The 15,914-nt window shown below is 45.5% G+C and overlaps 1 protein-coding gene across 3 annotated transcripts; it reads right to left on the bottom strand.

The window, feature by feature from the left end:
* Positions 1–218: 218 nt before the first annotated feature.
* Positions 219–13,725, bottom strand: LOC143283298 (uncharacterized). 3 transcript variants are annotated; one of them, XM_076589481.1, is made up of 3 exons: positions 13,277–13,725; positions 5,238–6,062; positions 219–3,416 (listed from the first exon to the last, which is right to left on the bottom strand). In XM_076589481.1, the coding sequence occupies exons 2-3, from the start codon at positions 5,378–5,380 to the stop codon at positions 2,444–2,446; spliced, it is 1,116 nt and encodes a 371-aa protein (XP_076445596.1). In that variant the 5' UTR covers positions 5,381–6,062; positions 13,277–13,725; the 3' UTR covers positions 219–2,443. The 3 variants fall into 3 exon arrangements, with proteins under 3 accessions (XP_076445596.1, XP_076445597.1, XP_076445598.1); XM_076589482.1 differs by having other exon boundaries at positions 13,508–13,725; XM_076589483.1 differs by lacking the exon at positions 13,277–13,725 and adding an exon at positions 8,788–8,827 and having other exon boundaries at positions 5,238–5,554.
* Positions 13,726–15,914: the final 2,189 nt, after the last annotated feature.

Below are 15,914 nucleotides of genomic sequence, written 5' to 3'. Positions count from 1 at the left end.
TGTGTGTGTATTTGTATGTATGTGGGCCAGTGTTGAGAGTGTGTGAGGAAACCATTTAGTCCCAGCCACCAGTGATGTCAATGTTTTCGATGTATTTCCACCACCATCCTCCCCCACACACAAACACCCTACCCCTGGTCCAGTACTTCTCAAAACACTGCGACCTGTAAAGTAACACTTTTTAACTGTCACCACAAAACAGACAAGGGGGTAAATTTTCCACAAAACTGTCTTCACCAGAAAGACAGCACAAAGACAAAAGTACTTTCCAGCTACCTGACTAGTGGTTTATTCGCAAAAGAAGCATTAAAGTGATTCCAGAAGTGTGTTGTGATCAAGACTATGTATATATACATGAACACACATTCACTTGCATTATTATAAACATGCAGTCGGCCTGATCATAAAATGGCATATCATCGTTAAAAGCAGCCCACATGCATGTAATTTCAGACACACACACACACACACACACACATATATATATATATAATCTCATATATATGTGTGTGTGTGTGTGTAAAACTATAGTCATTCATGAATCATTCAAAAATGAAAAGTAGTTTGATTAATAACAGATACAAATGCATGTCCCTCACACCCGCCCCCAAATCTCTTGTCCTCCACCTTCCCCTCTCCAACATACAGTGGCTCATTCAAATGAAATGCACACATAAATAGTATTATCATCACACTGCAATGCGATTTCTGATAGTCAATACAGGATTATATGTCTGAATGTATTCATCCAACATTGAGACATTGAAAGAAATGGTGTAAGTAAAAATAGATGCACTCACACACACACACACACATGTATATATATATATATATATATATATATGTATATATATAGTAAAGAGATGAAAAAAGATAGATATTAACATAGAAGTTTGGAAAGAAAAGAAAATTGCAGAAATATTGCTAGTTAAATCCAACGTGCCCCAAACGCATGCCAAATTATGAGCTGGTCAAATACCACTTTTGATGAAAATACACTGATACTAAATAATGAACAGAGTGAATGTAATTTTCCTAGGAATATCACTTTTTGAGAAAAAGAAAAAAACAAATTACACTCCATGGTCGGTTGTTGCGAATTCTGAATGAGACCATTACAATAGCAACGTTACAAGTCCATAGCAGAGCTACAAACTGAACATCAGCATGTGACCTTGAGTGTGGGTCTGTTTTGTGTGGGCGAACCAGTCAGAGCGGCTAAGGACTAATTCTACTCCAAGAGAGAGCACCACCTCAGAACCATGGTTTGAGCGTGGGTGCTAATTGGGCTAAGCCTTCCACATGACAGGGTGCCACATCAGAATCATGGTTTGAGCATGGGTGCTAATTGGGCTAAGTCTACCACATGACAGGGCGCCACGTCACAGTTCGAGTGTGCGTGCTAGCTTCCTGGGCTAATCAGTTTGTGTCTAACTGGACATCAGTTGCTCACTTCGCAGCTCATGTTCTTCAGTGTTGTATGATACAGTTTTAAAGTATATCACATTTCATTACCTGTGTACATTGATGTGTCAGTTACCCCTGTTGTTTCCTGGATACTATGGGCATAATTACACATAATGGAGGGCGGGGCGTGGTGGAGGGAACGTTATTGGGCAGAGGGTGAAAAATGGTGTGTGTGTGGTGGGGAAAGATACAGAGCATTGGAAAAAATAAAGCATCAAAACGGGAGACATAGGCACAATATAGAAGGAAACGCTAACATCAAACAACTGTAACAACTATAACAAATGTCCAGTTGGACTATGCAGCAAACCTTCTGCAATAGCAGATAGCATCTTGAAATTTGTCAAAAAGAATTTTCCGAGAAGTTTGGTAAAAACGATTTCAGACTCTGACATTCAAAGAGTATGTGTTTTCTAGAAACAGATTCTCCACATATGCATTTAACATCTCTGCTGAACTGTGTTATAAAAGCGTTCAGCTTTATCCTGTTTGATAATGCCCGAATTTGCCTTAATCTGAATAAATTAGTGAATGTATTTGATTGATTGATAGATTCCGGTTGTTGAATATTATTTATACTTTTATTTAAAACTTTGCCATTTTGCTGGTATACTTCCCTGACTTTGCTCCATGATGCTTTTTTCTAGTAAGCGGTACCCCTCTTGTACAAAGGTACATAAAGGTATGTGCTTCCCTGTTGGTGTTTTGCACCTTTTCTTGCAGCCCTGTCAGCCCATTCATTATATAGGAGACCAAGGTGAGAAGGAACCCAACAACAAGTTATACGTGTTCCTCTGGGGTGTATGAGGGAGAGGGTGCAGGAAAGTATGAAAGGTTTCTTTCAACAAATGACCGTCTGCTGATCAGTACGGAACCCACACAGCTTCCTCTGAGTCATCAACCAGTGTGTGCTTTGTACCGTAAATCATGACGTCAGCCAGTGCTGACACCCTCGGTCAGAAACACCATGTAGTTGTCACAACCGCACAACATAATGCACAGCGCCGATCGTGACGTCTTTCAAGCCGGTTACGTCATTTTCGACGTCATCCACATGACACATAGCGTCATTCCCCGTGACGTCGCCTTTCAAGGCTCCACTATTCACAAAGTCATCCGCCTGAGGCACGGCATCGTTAGTGACGTCACTTTTCAGTGCTTCGTCATCATCCACGGCCAGGACGTCATCGGCCAAGGTGTGGATGGTGATGCTTTCCGTGCTGTGTCCAGTGCGTTGGGATCCCCTATGCTCGAAGAGAAGGACGCCGTTTTCAGGCACTCTCCCCTCCACAGGCAATCTCGCTCCCACGGGCACTCTCTCCTGTTCGGGCGCTCTCCCGTCACGGACGACTCGCCACTCTTCGGGCACTCTCGCCTCCTCTTCCTTCTCAAGCACACTCCCCCCATCCTCCTCCTCCTCAGGTACTCTTCTCTCATTCCCAGAGATTCTCCATTTCTGATGGTCCACGGTGACTCCCCCCACCTCTTCTTCAGTCACTCCCCCTTCCTCCTCTGGGATTCTGCCCTTCTGAGGGTCCTCCTCCTCAGATAGTCCCCCTTCCTCCTCAGGGATTCTGCCCTTCTGAAGGTCCTTGGTGACTCTCCCTGCTTCGCCGAGCGCCCTGCCCTCCACCACCCAGGCGGCACTGCCTCGCTGGATCAGGATGACCTGCCGCATGAAGTCGGACCACGTGCCGCTCGTCTCAGGCGGCGGCGTGGAGGAGTCGGGGCCCTGGGCCGCGTAGCTGCTGCCGTCGAAGCTAGTGCTGCAGGGTCCCAGGGAGAGGCGGCCCGCCTGGGACCCGCGCAGGAAGATGTCGGGAACCCCCTGCTCCAGGGCCGCCGAGTTGACGGCGATGTTGGCGGGCAGGTAGCCCATGATCAAGCGGCCCCCACGGCTTCTTTTCCGTCGCAGGCACAGGCATCTGCAGCAGCGGGTCATCTGCCGTCTGCAAGATAAGGACGACAGTCACCTTCAGTCTCGTTGTTAACAGTTCATAAGTATGTCAAATATAACGACAGTCAGAGACTAACAGTCACTTTCAGTCTCGTTGTTGATAAATAATATATAAAATAGTGATCATTACTTAGTGGTGGTCAGTTGTCACTGATATCAAATAATATATAAAACGATAGTCAAAGACAACAGCCACTTTCAACCTCGTCGTCGATAAATATATCAAATAGTGATAAGTACTTGGTGGTGGTCAGTTGTCAGCACTGGTTAGCAGTGGTCATTTGGTGCTCAGTCGTGGTCAGCGGTAGTCAATGGTCAGTGATCAGTAGTGGTCAGCGGTGGTCAATGGTCAGTAGTGGTTAGATGTGGTCAGTAGTGGTCAACGGTCAGCAGTGGTTAGTAGGCTAGTGGTCATTGATGGTCAGTAGTGGTCAGTGGGACTGTTCCTTACACACTGAACACCCGTGAGTTTGTGAATTACAGTTTCAGATTCTCAAGGAGGCGTCACTGCTAGGCAGATGCCTGACAGCAGCATAACTCAACAAGCTTGTCAGGCCTTGAGTGCATGCTTATATACATGTGTGTGTGTGAACCTATCAGAGAGGATTTCTTTTCACATAATTTTGCCAGAGGACAACACTCTCGTTGCCATGGGTTCTTTTTCAGTGCGCCATGTGCTTGCTGCACACGGGACCTCGCTTTATCGACTCATCCGAATTACTAGACGCTCAGTTTGATTCTCCAGTCAAACTTGAGGGGAAAAGGGCGAGAGCGGGATTCAAACCCAGACCCTCACGGACTCTCTGTATTGGCAGCTGAGCGTCTTAACCATCCTGCCACTTTCCTCCTTAATAACACAAAAAGCTGAGAAAGCTCAACAATCTGTCTACATCCTCGATGTGGCCGACATTGACATCAGCACTACCATGTACGCCACACCACATATGTTTGGCAGATGCCTGACCAGCAGCTTAACCCAACCAGCGCTTAGTCAGGCACTCCGGCCCAACACTCGGCTTATATCACAGATTGACATAAGTTTACATTTGGGCCAACAGCAAAGTGAGAGCTGTTTTATCAATGGTTTCTCCAGTCAATGGGAAACCATTTACAGCTTAGTCTTTTGTGAAGGACTATGACTCTCAAACTAGGAGGAAAAATTGCACTGGCTCTTAGTGCTGCAGCCTTGTGGGCTGGTTGGCCTTTGGGAACCACCCCAACGCCGACTGTCCTAAAACCCTCGTGGCCGAGAGAGTGGGGATGTAACTTGGGCAAGTCAGTCTCCACTATAATCAAATTCTGGCCCAGATAGTCGGAACAGCAGTTGCCTCCTCTGCTGTTCTGATGGTCATAGTCGGTACGACTGACTATCATATATATACAGCCAGGCCTTGGAGTGCATGCTTATTTATTTATGTACCTATGAGATTGTTGCCAGAGGACAACATTTGTTGTCATGGGTTCTTTTGCAGTGCGCCAAGTGCTTGCTACACACGGGACCTCGGTTTATCGTCTCATCCGAATGACTAGACGCTCAGTTTGATTTTCTAGTCAAACTTGAGAGAAAGGGCGAGAGCGGGATTGGAAACCACATCCTCATGGACAACAGACCACTGTTCAGAGAGAGAGAGAGAGAGAGAGAGAGAGAGAGAGAAAGACAGACATGTTCACATAGAGACAGACAGACAGACATGTTCAGAGGGAGAAAGAAACAGGCAGGCAGGCAGACAGACAGACAGAGACAAAAAGACATGCAGACAACTTGAGACGGGATGGAGAGAGAGTGGAGGCATGCTGACGTTTTAAGAGTCACCTTCGACAGCAGATACAGACGATGACAATGATGATGACGCCAACGAGGACAGCAGCAGTGACGGTGGCAGCGATGACGTAGTCGTCGATGTAGCCTCCTTCAAACACCTGTGGCCTGTCCGCCCCGGCCTTCTTCGGAGCCATGGTGACCGTCACACAGTGTCCGCCACTCACTCTGCTGCCACGGCCAGTCCTTTCAAGTTGTTGCGGCTATCGTTATATTAGGGGATCACTGGCTGTCTTCACACCATGTCCTGTACTTACAAATCGTTTGTTGTTGCCCAGGTTTGTTGTTTAATTCTGTACCGCGGACGACCACTGTTCATAAAACACGCAAGTAAAATTTGTTCGTGGTGGATGTGGTCTTCAGCCAATAAACTGTACGAGCAAGTTTTGTGGTGGTTGTTTGTGTGTATTTTCTTGTTTCTTCCCTGTTATGTACCCGGGAACACAGTAGTAATAAAAGAAGCACTGAAAATCAAACGTTTCTTCTTATCTTGGACAATATGGCACAGGAATGCACCCAGTTCGTGTGTCGAACAATATCACACACCTGTGGAAATATTTTGGGAGCACAGGTTTGATTCGAACGGCGTCTGTGCGGCTGTCCGTCAGTGTGCTGCCAGTCGTGCGATCTGAATAATGGTCAAGATACTGCTCCAAACAGAAATCACCACAGGGCCTGGCTGGTCACTGGTTGTGGACCCGCAGCGGCACGTAGATGTGGATGTCGATGTGGAGTTATTACAGTCAGAGACAGTTGTTGGTGGGGTTTTTTTAACCACCGCTGCTGGAGATGCCCACAATGAGGCCAATTATCTGCACACTGATTGGCAAGGACGGATTGGCTCTGGCTGCAGTGGGTGATTAGGGAACAAGGCGAAATTAACCTCAACAGGAAGTCTGTAGCCTTTCCAACACTAACAAATTATACACATCTGTTCTGGCTTCTATATACTTCGCTGGTTTTCCTAAGGACTGTTTCTCCCTCACTGAATCATGAAACCGTTTTGTTTATGTTTGTTTGTTTCTTTAAAAGGAACGCATGAAAAAAAACAAATCTATCGTGACAGAGAAGGCCATAACACGTAAGACATGAGAAGATTTATAAAACAGGGACAGATTTTCAAATTGGGAAGAAGTTAACCAGCAGAAAAGCAACATGTTTCACACAATCATTAACTACCGTACTCACTATGAAACGGGAAATATGACAGAGTCATTAAAAGGTTCAAGGTCCCGCACCCATTTACGGTCATCGGGGCAGTGAATTCATGTCCACTGTGTCCAGGGCTGGGCATAGGAAGGCAGTGAATTCATGTCCACTGTGTCCAGGGCTCGGCGTAAGAAGGCAGTGAATTCATGTCCACTGTGTCCAGGGCTGGGCATAGGAAGGCAGTGAATTCATGTCCACTGTGTCCAGGGCTGGGCATAGGAAGGCAGTGAATTCATGTCCACTGTGTCCAGGGCTGGGCATAGGAAGGTAGTGAATTCATGTCCACTGTGTCCAGGGCTGGGCATAGGAAGGCAGTGAATTCATGTCCACTGTGTCCAGGGCTGGGCATAGGAAGGCAGTGAATTCATGTCCACTGTGTCCAGGGCTCTGCGTAAGAAGGCAGTGAATTCATGTCCACTGTGTCCAGGGCTGGGCATAGGAAGGCAGTGAATTCATGTCCACTGTGTCCAGGGCTCTGGCATAGGAAGGCAGTGAATTCATGTCCACTGTGTCCAGGGCTGGGCATAGGAAGGCAGTGAATTCATGTCCACTGTGTCCAGGGCTGGGCATAGGAAGGCAGTGAATTCATGTCCACTGTGTCCAGGGCTCGGCGTAGGAAGGCAGTGAATTCATGTCCACTGTGTCCAGGGCTGGGCATAGGAAGGCAGTGAATTCATGTCACTGTGTCCAGGGCTCGGCATAGGAAGGCAGTGAATTCATGTCCACTGTGTCCAGGGCTGGGCATAGGAAGGCAGTGAATTCATGTCCACTGTGTCCAGGGCTGGGCATAGGAAGGCAGTGAACTCATGTCCACTGTGTCCAGGGCTGGGCATAGGAAGGCAGTGAACTCATGTCCACTGTGTCCAGGGCTGGGCATAGGAAGGCAGTGAACTCATGTCCACTGTGTCCAGGGCTGGGCATAGGAAGGCAGTGAATTCATGTCCACTGTGTCCAGGGCTGGGCATAGGAAGGCAGTGAATTCATGTCCACTGTGTCCAGGGCTCGGCATAGGAAGGCAGTGAATTTATGTCCACTGTGTCCAGGGCTCGGCGTAAGAAGGCAGTGAATTCATGTCCACTGTGTCCAGGGCTCGGCATAGGAAGGCAGTGAATTCATGTCCACTGTGTCCAGGGCTGGGCATAGGAAGGCAGTGAATTCATGTCCACTGTGTCCAGGGCTGGGCATAGGAAGGCAGTGAATTCATGTCCACTGTGTCCAGGGCTGGGCATAGGAAAGCAGTGAATTCATGTCCACTGTGTCCAGGGCTCGGCATAGGAAGGTAGTGGACTCATGTCCACTGTGTCCAGGGCTGGGCATAGGAAGGCAGTGAATTCATGTCCACTGTGTCCAGGGCTGGGCATAGGAAGGCAGTGAATTCATGTCCACTGTGTCCAGGGCTCGGCGTAAGAAGGCAGTGAATTCATGTCCACTGTGTCCAGGGCTCGGCATAGGAAGGCAGTGAATTCATGTCCACTGTGTCCAGGGCTGGGCATAGGAAGGCAGTGAATTCATGTCCACTGTGTCCAGGGCTCGGCATAGGAAGGCAGTGAATTCATGTCCACTGTGTCCAGGGCTCGGCGTAAGAAGGCAGTGAATTAATGTCCACTGTGTCCAGGGCTGGGTATAGGAAGGCAGTGAATTCATGCCCACTGTGCCCAGGGCTGGGCATAGGAAGCAGTGAATTCATGTCCACTGTGTCCAGGGCTGGGCATAGGAAGGCAGTGAATTCATGTCCACTGTGTCCAGGGCTCGGCGTAAGAAGGCAGTGAATACATGTCCACTGTGTCCAGGGCTGGGCTTAGGAAGGCAGTGAATTCATGCCCACTGTGCCCAGGGCTGGGTATAGGAAGGCAGTGAATTCATGCCCACTGTGCCCAGGGCTGGGCATAGGAAGGCAGTGAATTCATGTCCACTGTGTCCAGGGCTGGGCATAGGAAGGCAGGGCCCAATCCTCTCCTTCCGCAGATGTAGCTTTCCCCAACCGAAGTCAGGAACCCATTCACACCTGGATGAAGTGAGGAAAATCGGAGCTGTAAAATGCCTTTCCCAAGGACACAACGCCATGCCCAAACGGGCCTCGAACCTCAATCACTGGTGAACACAAGATTACATGACCAACGCCTAACTGACTGTGTCACGGCGTCTCACATTACATGATCAGCTGGCCCATTGTCTGATTATCGGGTTACTGGATAGCGCTTAAAGAATGGCGTTTCTCTCTCTCTCTCTCTCTCTCTCTCTCTCTTCCTTTTCGATTCAGTTATATACATTGTATACAGGACAGATGCACACCTAACGATCGACTGAAAGCAAACAATAACAAATAACAACATACACTCACGGTCCTGTAGTTTATCTGTTTACAGGAGTTTAACTCTTTCCATACGAACGGCGAAAGAGACGAAGTTAACAGCTTTTCACCCCAATTACCATCATCAAACATCAAAATATTGCAAGCGGAAGGCTCTTATACTGAAGACGTGAATGTTGACAAAGAATACCACAATTCTGACGACGGAAGCTAAAGGTTGGGTCATTCAGACACCCACTGGACATCCGAGGGGTCTGTGTAGAGGACAAGAGAGGACTGGCCGTACTGAGTGAGTTAACCAGACTCAACAGACATGATGTGGCATTTGTGGTCGGCCGGGCTTTGAACAGGAAGTAAAAGGAAAGGAAACGCCTACACCATGACGTGTATGTGTGGGCACCATTGCTTCGCAAACGGCCAATGGGTGGTGGAAGAAGAACGATTGTTTCGAATGCCAAGTCCCTTAGCTCTTTGGTGAGCCGGAAGAGCGCTGTCGAGTTGATGTCCTACTTTTTGTGCGTTACTGAATATGCTTGACAGTTGTTGTTGTTTTTTCTTTGGTATGAATCTGAAAAACATATATCATTCAGAGGACACTAATATCTATATTAGTTACATGAAATATGTAACATTTTCATGAGACCCCGCGTGGTTTCCTGAAATAAACACGTCCTGTCTTGTCTTGTCTTGTTTTGAAACAGAATGGAGGAGGGGAAAGGGAGAGAGACAGACGGACAGACATACAGACAGAGACACAGCTACAGAGACAGAGACAGAGAGGCAGACAGACAGATGAGGACAGAGAGACAGAGACACAGAGAGAGAGATGGAGAGAGCAATCGATCCTGATAATTCACTGTCGTAATAGTAACAGCGGTAAAAACATTGTCTCCCCCTCCATCTCTGTCTCTCTATGTCTCCCCCTCCATCTCTGTCTCTCTATGTCTCCCCCTCCATTTCTGTCTCCCTGTGTCTCCACCTCCATCTCTGTCTCCACCTCCATCTCTGTCGCTATATGTCTCCACCTCCATCTCTGTCTGTGTCTCCCCCTCCATCTCTGTCTCTCTATGTCTCCACCTCCATCTCTGTCGCTATATGTCTCCACCTCCATCTCTGTCTGTGTCTCCCCCTCCATCTGTCTCTCTATGTCTCCACCTCCATCTCTGTCGCTATATGTCTCCACCTCCATCTCTGTCTGTGTCTCCATTTCCATCTCTGTCTGTGTCTCCACCTCCATCTCTCTATGTCTCCACCTCCATCTCTGTCGCTATATGTCTCCACCTCCATCTCTGTCTGTGTCTCCATTTCCATCTCTGTCTCTCTATATCTCCACCTCCATCTCTGTCTCTCTATGTCTCCATCTCTGTCTATGCCTCCACATTCATCTCTATGTCTCCACCTCTATCTCTGTGTCTCCACCTCCATCTCTTCTTTCTATGTGTCCACCATCTCTGTCTATGTCTCCACTTACTTCTCTGTCTCTCTGTGTCTCCACCTCCATCTCTGTCTCTTTATGTCTCCACCTCCATCTCTGTCTCTTTATGTCTCCACCTCCATCTCTGTCTCTGTCAATTTTTTTTCTTTTTCTTCTGCATTCGGGGGCCGTAACACCCTAGTTCATCAGCATAAATGTACGAGTGGGATTTTACCTGCATGACCATTCTTACCCTATCGTGTAGGCAGCTGTACTCCGCCGGTTTTCGGGGTCGTGCATGCTGAGGGTTTTTTTTTGTTTGTTTGTTTGTTTTTGTTTTTCTTTCTTTCTTTTCCGCAACCCACTGGACGCTGGCATGGATCATGGGATCTTTAACGTGCGCATTTGATCTTTTGCATACGTGTTCGCACGACTAAGGGAATTCGGGAACTAACATGTCTGCGACCTGAGAGATCGGAAAATTCTCCACTCTTTACCCAAAAGGCGCCATGACGGAGATTCGAACCCGGGACCCTCAGATTGAAAATCCAACGCTTTAACCACTCGGCTGCTGCAACGGTCTTTGCGGGTATCTTTTTTTTTATATGTCTCAGTATCACTCTCTGTCTCTGTATCTCCTTCTTTCTATCTCTTTCTGCTTTCTTGATTCTTCTGTGTGTGTGTGTGTGTGTGTGTGTGTGTGTGTGTGTGTGTGTGTGTGTGTGTTCTGTTTGTCTGTGTTTGTGTGTGTGTGTGTGTGTGTGTGTATGTGCGTGTGTGTGTTCTGTTTTTTTGTGTTTTTTTTTCCTATGTAGTTTATGAATACCATGCTTGTGCCTCTGTGTGTGTGTGTGTGTGTCCGTGTGTCTGTGTGTGTATGTGTTATTATATACCATGCCTATGCTTTATGTACTATTGTCTACGCATGTTATGACTTTAAGTAGCGCTGTGTAGTGCATACAATGATATATATAATGTAGCCGGTATTGTGTAGTGTAGACTCTTGTTTCAGGGCGGGGACTGGATGGAAAAAAAAGCCGCGCGCCAGTGCTTATCTATTACCCTCGAAAATAAGGATTTGTCTTATCCTCTCTCTCTCTCTCTCTCTCATCTGTACGCTGCAGCGCACGCAATAGTCCGTCTGACTACGCCTGTATGTCCGTTTCGCAAAAACTGACATTACTCATCACTTGCATGCACATAATTGTTCACTCCCACCCATCTCCAAATATAGTGCAAAACCTTTTCCATTTACTTTCCCAGTCTAGTCGTTACAGTGGCTTTGTACACGTGTAGCAATACGTGTATGATAAACGAGAACAGACATTGAAGTTTCACTTTCAGTCCATCATTTACACTGAGCTGTCGTGTGATTCTTCAACAGACGTTAAAACAATCATTGCCCCCCCAATTTTTTTATTTATTTTTTTTCGGGTCCTCAGTTTTCGACGCGCACATGAAAAATCATGAAAGAATGCCTACGTGCGATTTTCCCCGTAACTGTATTCTGAGAAAAACCTGAACATGTCAGGAAATAGAGAGTGTAAATTTTGGTGGTTTATTTATTTATTTATTTATTTATTTTTAGAATATCCGCATGTTTCATTTAGTCTATGAGTTTCCATTTCATACAATTAAAGGGGATACTGAGCTAAAAATTCAAAGTAGTCTAAAACCTGGAAATCTCTCTCTCTCTCTCTCTCTCTCTCTCTCTCTCTCTCTCTCCATTCAGACTAGGCATTTCTGAATTAGCGGTCCATCATTATGGATACAGATATTGCAATGACAGTGATTTACTTGTCCATTATGTAAAGATTCACAAGAAAATGAGACGCGCGGCATTTCCGAGTCGTTCTTTGTTGTCCAGCTTTGAGGGACTGATATTAGAGAAAAATTTATTAAGCCTGAATATTTTAGACAACCTACGATGTTTAAACTGAACTTATTAATGTCTTCAAACTCTTCTGAAACTGTTCAGTCGAAATTTCTCTTTGTTTTTATACAAAGCTTTCAAATTCCGAGAAATTGCAACTTCGTAAGAATGCTGAGCATTGTTCTGGTCCTTGTAACTGAGTGCAGTTTAGCGATATTTGTGTTTGACAGTGTGTTCCATGTCGTATTTATTTAATAGACTGTTCACATACCCTTTCATAAGGGGCCTTGGTCTGTACATGAACAATCTCTCTCTCTCTCTCTCTCTCCATGCATCAAATAAGATTAGTGTGACGTACACTGTTTTGCATAGTCCTCAACACCAACGTGACTAGTGTAGACTGCTGAAATCGCGGCGGCGACAGTACTGCACACATAATACCATTTGTGGTCAGTCGGCCGGGACAGCATCTCCTGGTGTTCAGTAACACTGTACGTGAACCACACCACTGATAATTCGGTTCTTTTCTCTACTCTACAGCTAGGCCACAGGATTGCTACGGGGGGCGGGGAGGGGGGGTGGGGGGGGGGCACCTGCCAAGACCCCCCTCCCCCTCCCGTGCCTTTAAATTCCTGTAGATAAATCTATGTGTTCCTGTAGATAGATCTATATATCCCATACACTGACGAGTGTCATTCCCCCCCAAAAAGTCCTCTGTTCCGAGATTCAAACAATTATGGTTCAGGATGTTGCCCGGCCTACATTACAGTGCACAGCGTTGATCAGTGCATGGTACACACACACACACACACACACACACATACGCGCGCGCCCTTGCGTGCGCACGCACACACACACTGTAAGCGCGAGCGCACGCACGCATACACACGCACACACAGAGTTCACAACGTGAACTGTCGCAAGTCAGACACAGCCGGTTTGCTGACAATGATATAACATTGAACATAGGGCAGGATTTCCCCGCGTACTTTCACTGACTACACCACAAGCACCCCTTTCTGTTTCGCACTGCCGAACGGATGTTCTCTTCTTCCTGTATGTTGTATAGCAATGAAACTCAGTTTGTATGTGTGTGATGTTACGCGCGGCCGTGTCACCCATACGTCAGTTCAACACACCAGCCTCTATGTTCTCTACTGACGAACCCCCTCAAACCCCCACACCCCCAAAAAGAAAAAAGAAAAAGAAAAACAACGTTACATTACCATACACTCTGTTATTGCGGGTGTTCGTTTTTCTCCGGTCAGATTTCAACAAATCGCTCTTGAAAAAAAAAAATCAAAACTGAATTGCTTCATTATCATTACTTGACCTGAACACACTGGTAATTAATTCACTGGTCAATGCTTCACTCTGTCTTAAAAAAAGAAAAGAAAAAAAAAAGAAAAAGAAAAGAAAAAAAAGAAAAGAAAACTACACACACAAAAAAAGCACACCTGACTGATGAAATCATTTGAACATGATTCAGTTCAGCATTTAACTTGAACAATGCTGTAACACTACATCACATCAGTGACGACAGTTTGCTGACAAGTTTCACAGTCAAAATCCGTCACCAGTGTATTAAGAAAACCAAATCGCGTCAGTGTCAAGCACAGTCCCAACAAGCTAATAGGGACAATGAATTAAATCGCAGGATGCATACCAACAAAATGTACGCTCCCTAAAGTCTTTTATAGTAGCCTGTCCTTATGTGCAAGCCTACAGACAAGCTATTTTCACTGGAAACGATGTGCCGCTCGGCGAGTCTCCGTTTGCACCAATTGGAACGCACCTTTTCTCGTTAACGCCGATGGATGTGCTAAGGCCGCAATTATAAGCGCAGTTGGTCGTCATCAACAATCCATCCTAGTGGTGGTGTAGCCCTCACTTCCTGCTGTGTAGTCATTGACTGTCCGTTGTCTGATTGTCTGCTTCCGTTCCTCTTCTCTTCCCAGTCTCCGCCTCTCACTGGTGTTCCAAATACGTTTTGCACTGACTGACGGAACTGACAAAACACAGCCCGGGTTCTCACTGACAATACCCTGTCAGAGGGCGTCACCCCAGAATTAGGGAAAGTGAGCGAGCTAGCTGATGTGCCGACAGTTCGTGCTTGCCTTGTCTGGTGACCAGTCGTTTACTTCAGTCCCAGCTCGTGTCATTCTGACTGACAGCTAATACTAATAGTTTGCGTCAGTCTGTTCCTTCGTTACAGTCATGGACCGCGTTGCACGATCTTAGCAGTGGTAAATTCCATAATCATGCTCAGGAACAGTGTTTGAGCAAACTTGCAGTAGCTCTGCAAAGATCGCCTCGTGGGCCGAGTTGCACAGGTGATCTCAGCAGCACAAAGTTTGCTTAGCGTTCAGAATTTCAATGCGTCTATTGAATTAGCGTAGACTTAGGAAAAGTTTTATCGTTAGGTAACCTTTTTTTTCCTTCCCAGGCTTCCTTTGGTTTATTTTTTGCGCCAAGTTTACATTGTGCACATGAATACAGAATACATATTCATAAAAAGTAAATATGCATTATGAATATATCAAATGTGTATTCAACATGTATGTATTAACGTAATATAACTCTAATTACATGTTTTTAGTAGATATATATATATATATAGATAGATAGATAGATAGGTAGATATATATATAGAAGAGGTTCATGTGTATATAGATCTGAAGGACATATTTAAACATGAAGAGAAAAAAAGATACACACTGAAGGGAAGAAGAGAAGAAGAAAAAATGATAAAAATGTAACCGTGAACTGAGTGGTAGGTATATCAAAAAAGGGGTTGCATAAGAACTTACTGAATTACCGACTTAGGATAAAACTCGAAAGAGTGAAAGGATAGAAAGCTCCTGGAACAGGCCAATGACATACACAGGCCAGTCACAAAGGGTTTTACTATTTTGCTTTACAATAGTTCGAGTGCCTGTAAAAGACACAAACAACAAATGTCATCAGCACAACATGTCAGTTACAAGTGGGTAGTGAACACATGTATACATATTAACATGGACTGGCAATGACTACCACTCGGTTTGGGATAAGCAACAACACAACACATGTGTGTGGAGATCAAACACTGACAACAAATGACATTTCTAATAATTTAAATAGTGTAGTTCAACGATGATTTACTGAAAATACACTGACAGTAAAGATTGGGTGAAACTTGTACTGTATCAAAGTGACTCAAATGAATCAGAATCAGTTATCACCTATACCAGAGTAAGTCATATAGGAAAAAGCATGATAGCTAAATTACAATTAACAGACTGTAATACATATCAGGTGGTGTTAACCATTAACTGATATTAACCCAATATTATCTTGTAATCACCAGATTAGAACACTACACACACATTATAGAGGACTAAGCAAACTAAGATTGGTAGCACTGAGAATCGGTGTAAAGCTGTACCAGTACCGTCATCAGCATGCTGTACACAGGAGTTCCTGTCTGTCACTTCATCTGAAAGACTAGAACCCAGACCACCACTCAATGCCTAGTGGAGTACGTGGGGGGGGGTGGTGTGGTGTGAAAATTCCAGTTCGTATACTGGACTGGAACACATGGACAGAAATGTACAATGAATCTGACGACATTCTTGTAGCAATTAGGCATTTACATTGATGAAGTATTGACAGCCTGTTTCTTGACAACAGGTCAAGTGGTGAAGATCACTAGATCCCATGAACAATGGAAAAAGCAACAGATTTTTGTTCTTTACCCTATGATATAGTTTGAGCATAAACTATAATCGTTGATATATGAGATGAACATTTCAGTATGATACCCTGACTATAAAATGTAACTGATGTTAATAGAAGAAGAAAAAATGAAAATGTGTAATTAAT

Source organism: Babylonia areolata, chromosome 6 (genome assembly GCF_041734735.1).
Source record: "Babylonia areolata isolate BAREFJ2019XMU chromosome 6, ASM4173473v1, whole genome shotgun sequence".
NCBI classification, from domain to species: Eukaryota; Metazoa; Mollusca; class Gastropoda; order Neogastropoda; family Buccinidae; genus Babylonia; species Babylonia areolata.
Note: the sequence above shows the minus strand (reverse complement) of the source record. Positions and strands in the feature narration are given on the sequence as shown.

Excerpts from the sequence above, each read along its gene's own strand:
- LOC143283298 (XM_076589481.1), bottom strand. The coding sequence starts at position 5,380 with ATGGCTCCGAAGAAGGCCGGGGCGGACAGGCCACAGGTGTTTGAAGGA. Across the intron at positions 3,417-5,237 it reads GTCTGTATCTGCTGTCGAAG|ACGGCAGATGACCCGCTGCT; the intron begins GTGACTCTTAAA and ends CTTATCTTGCAG.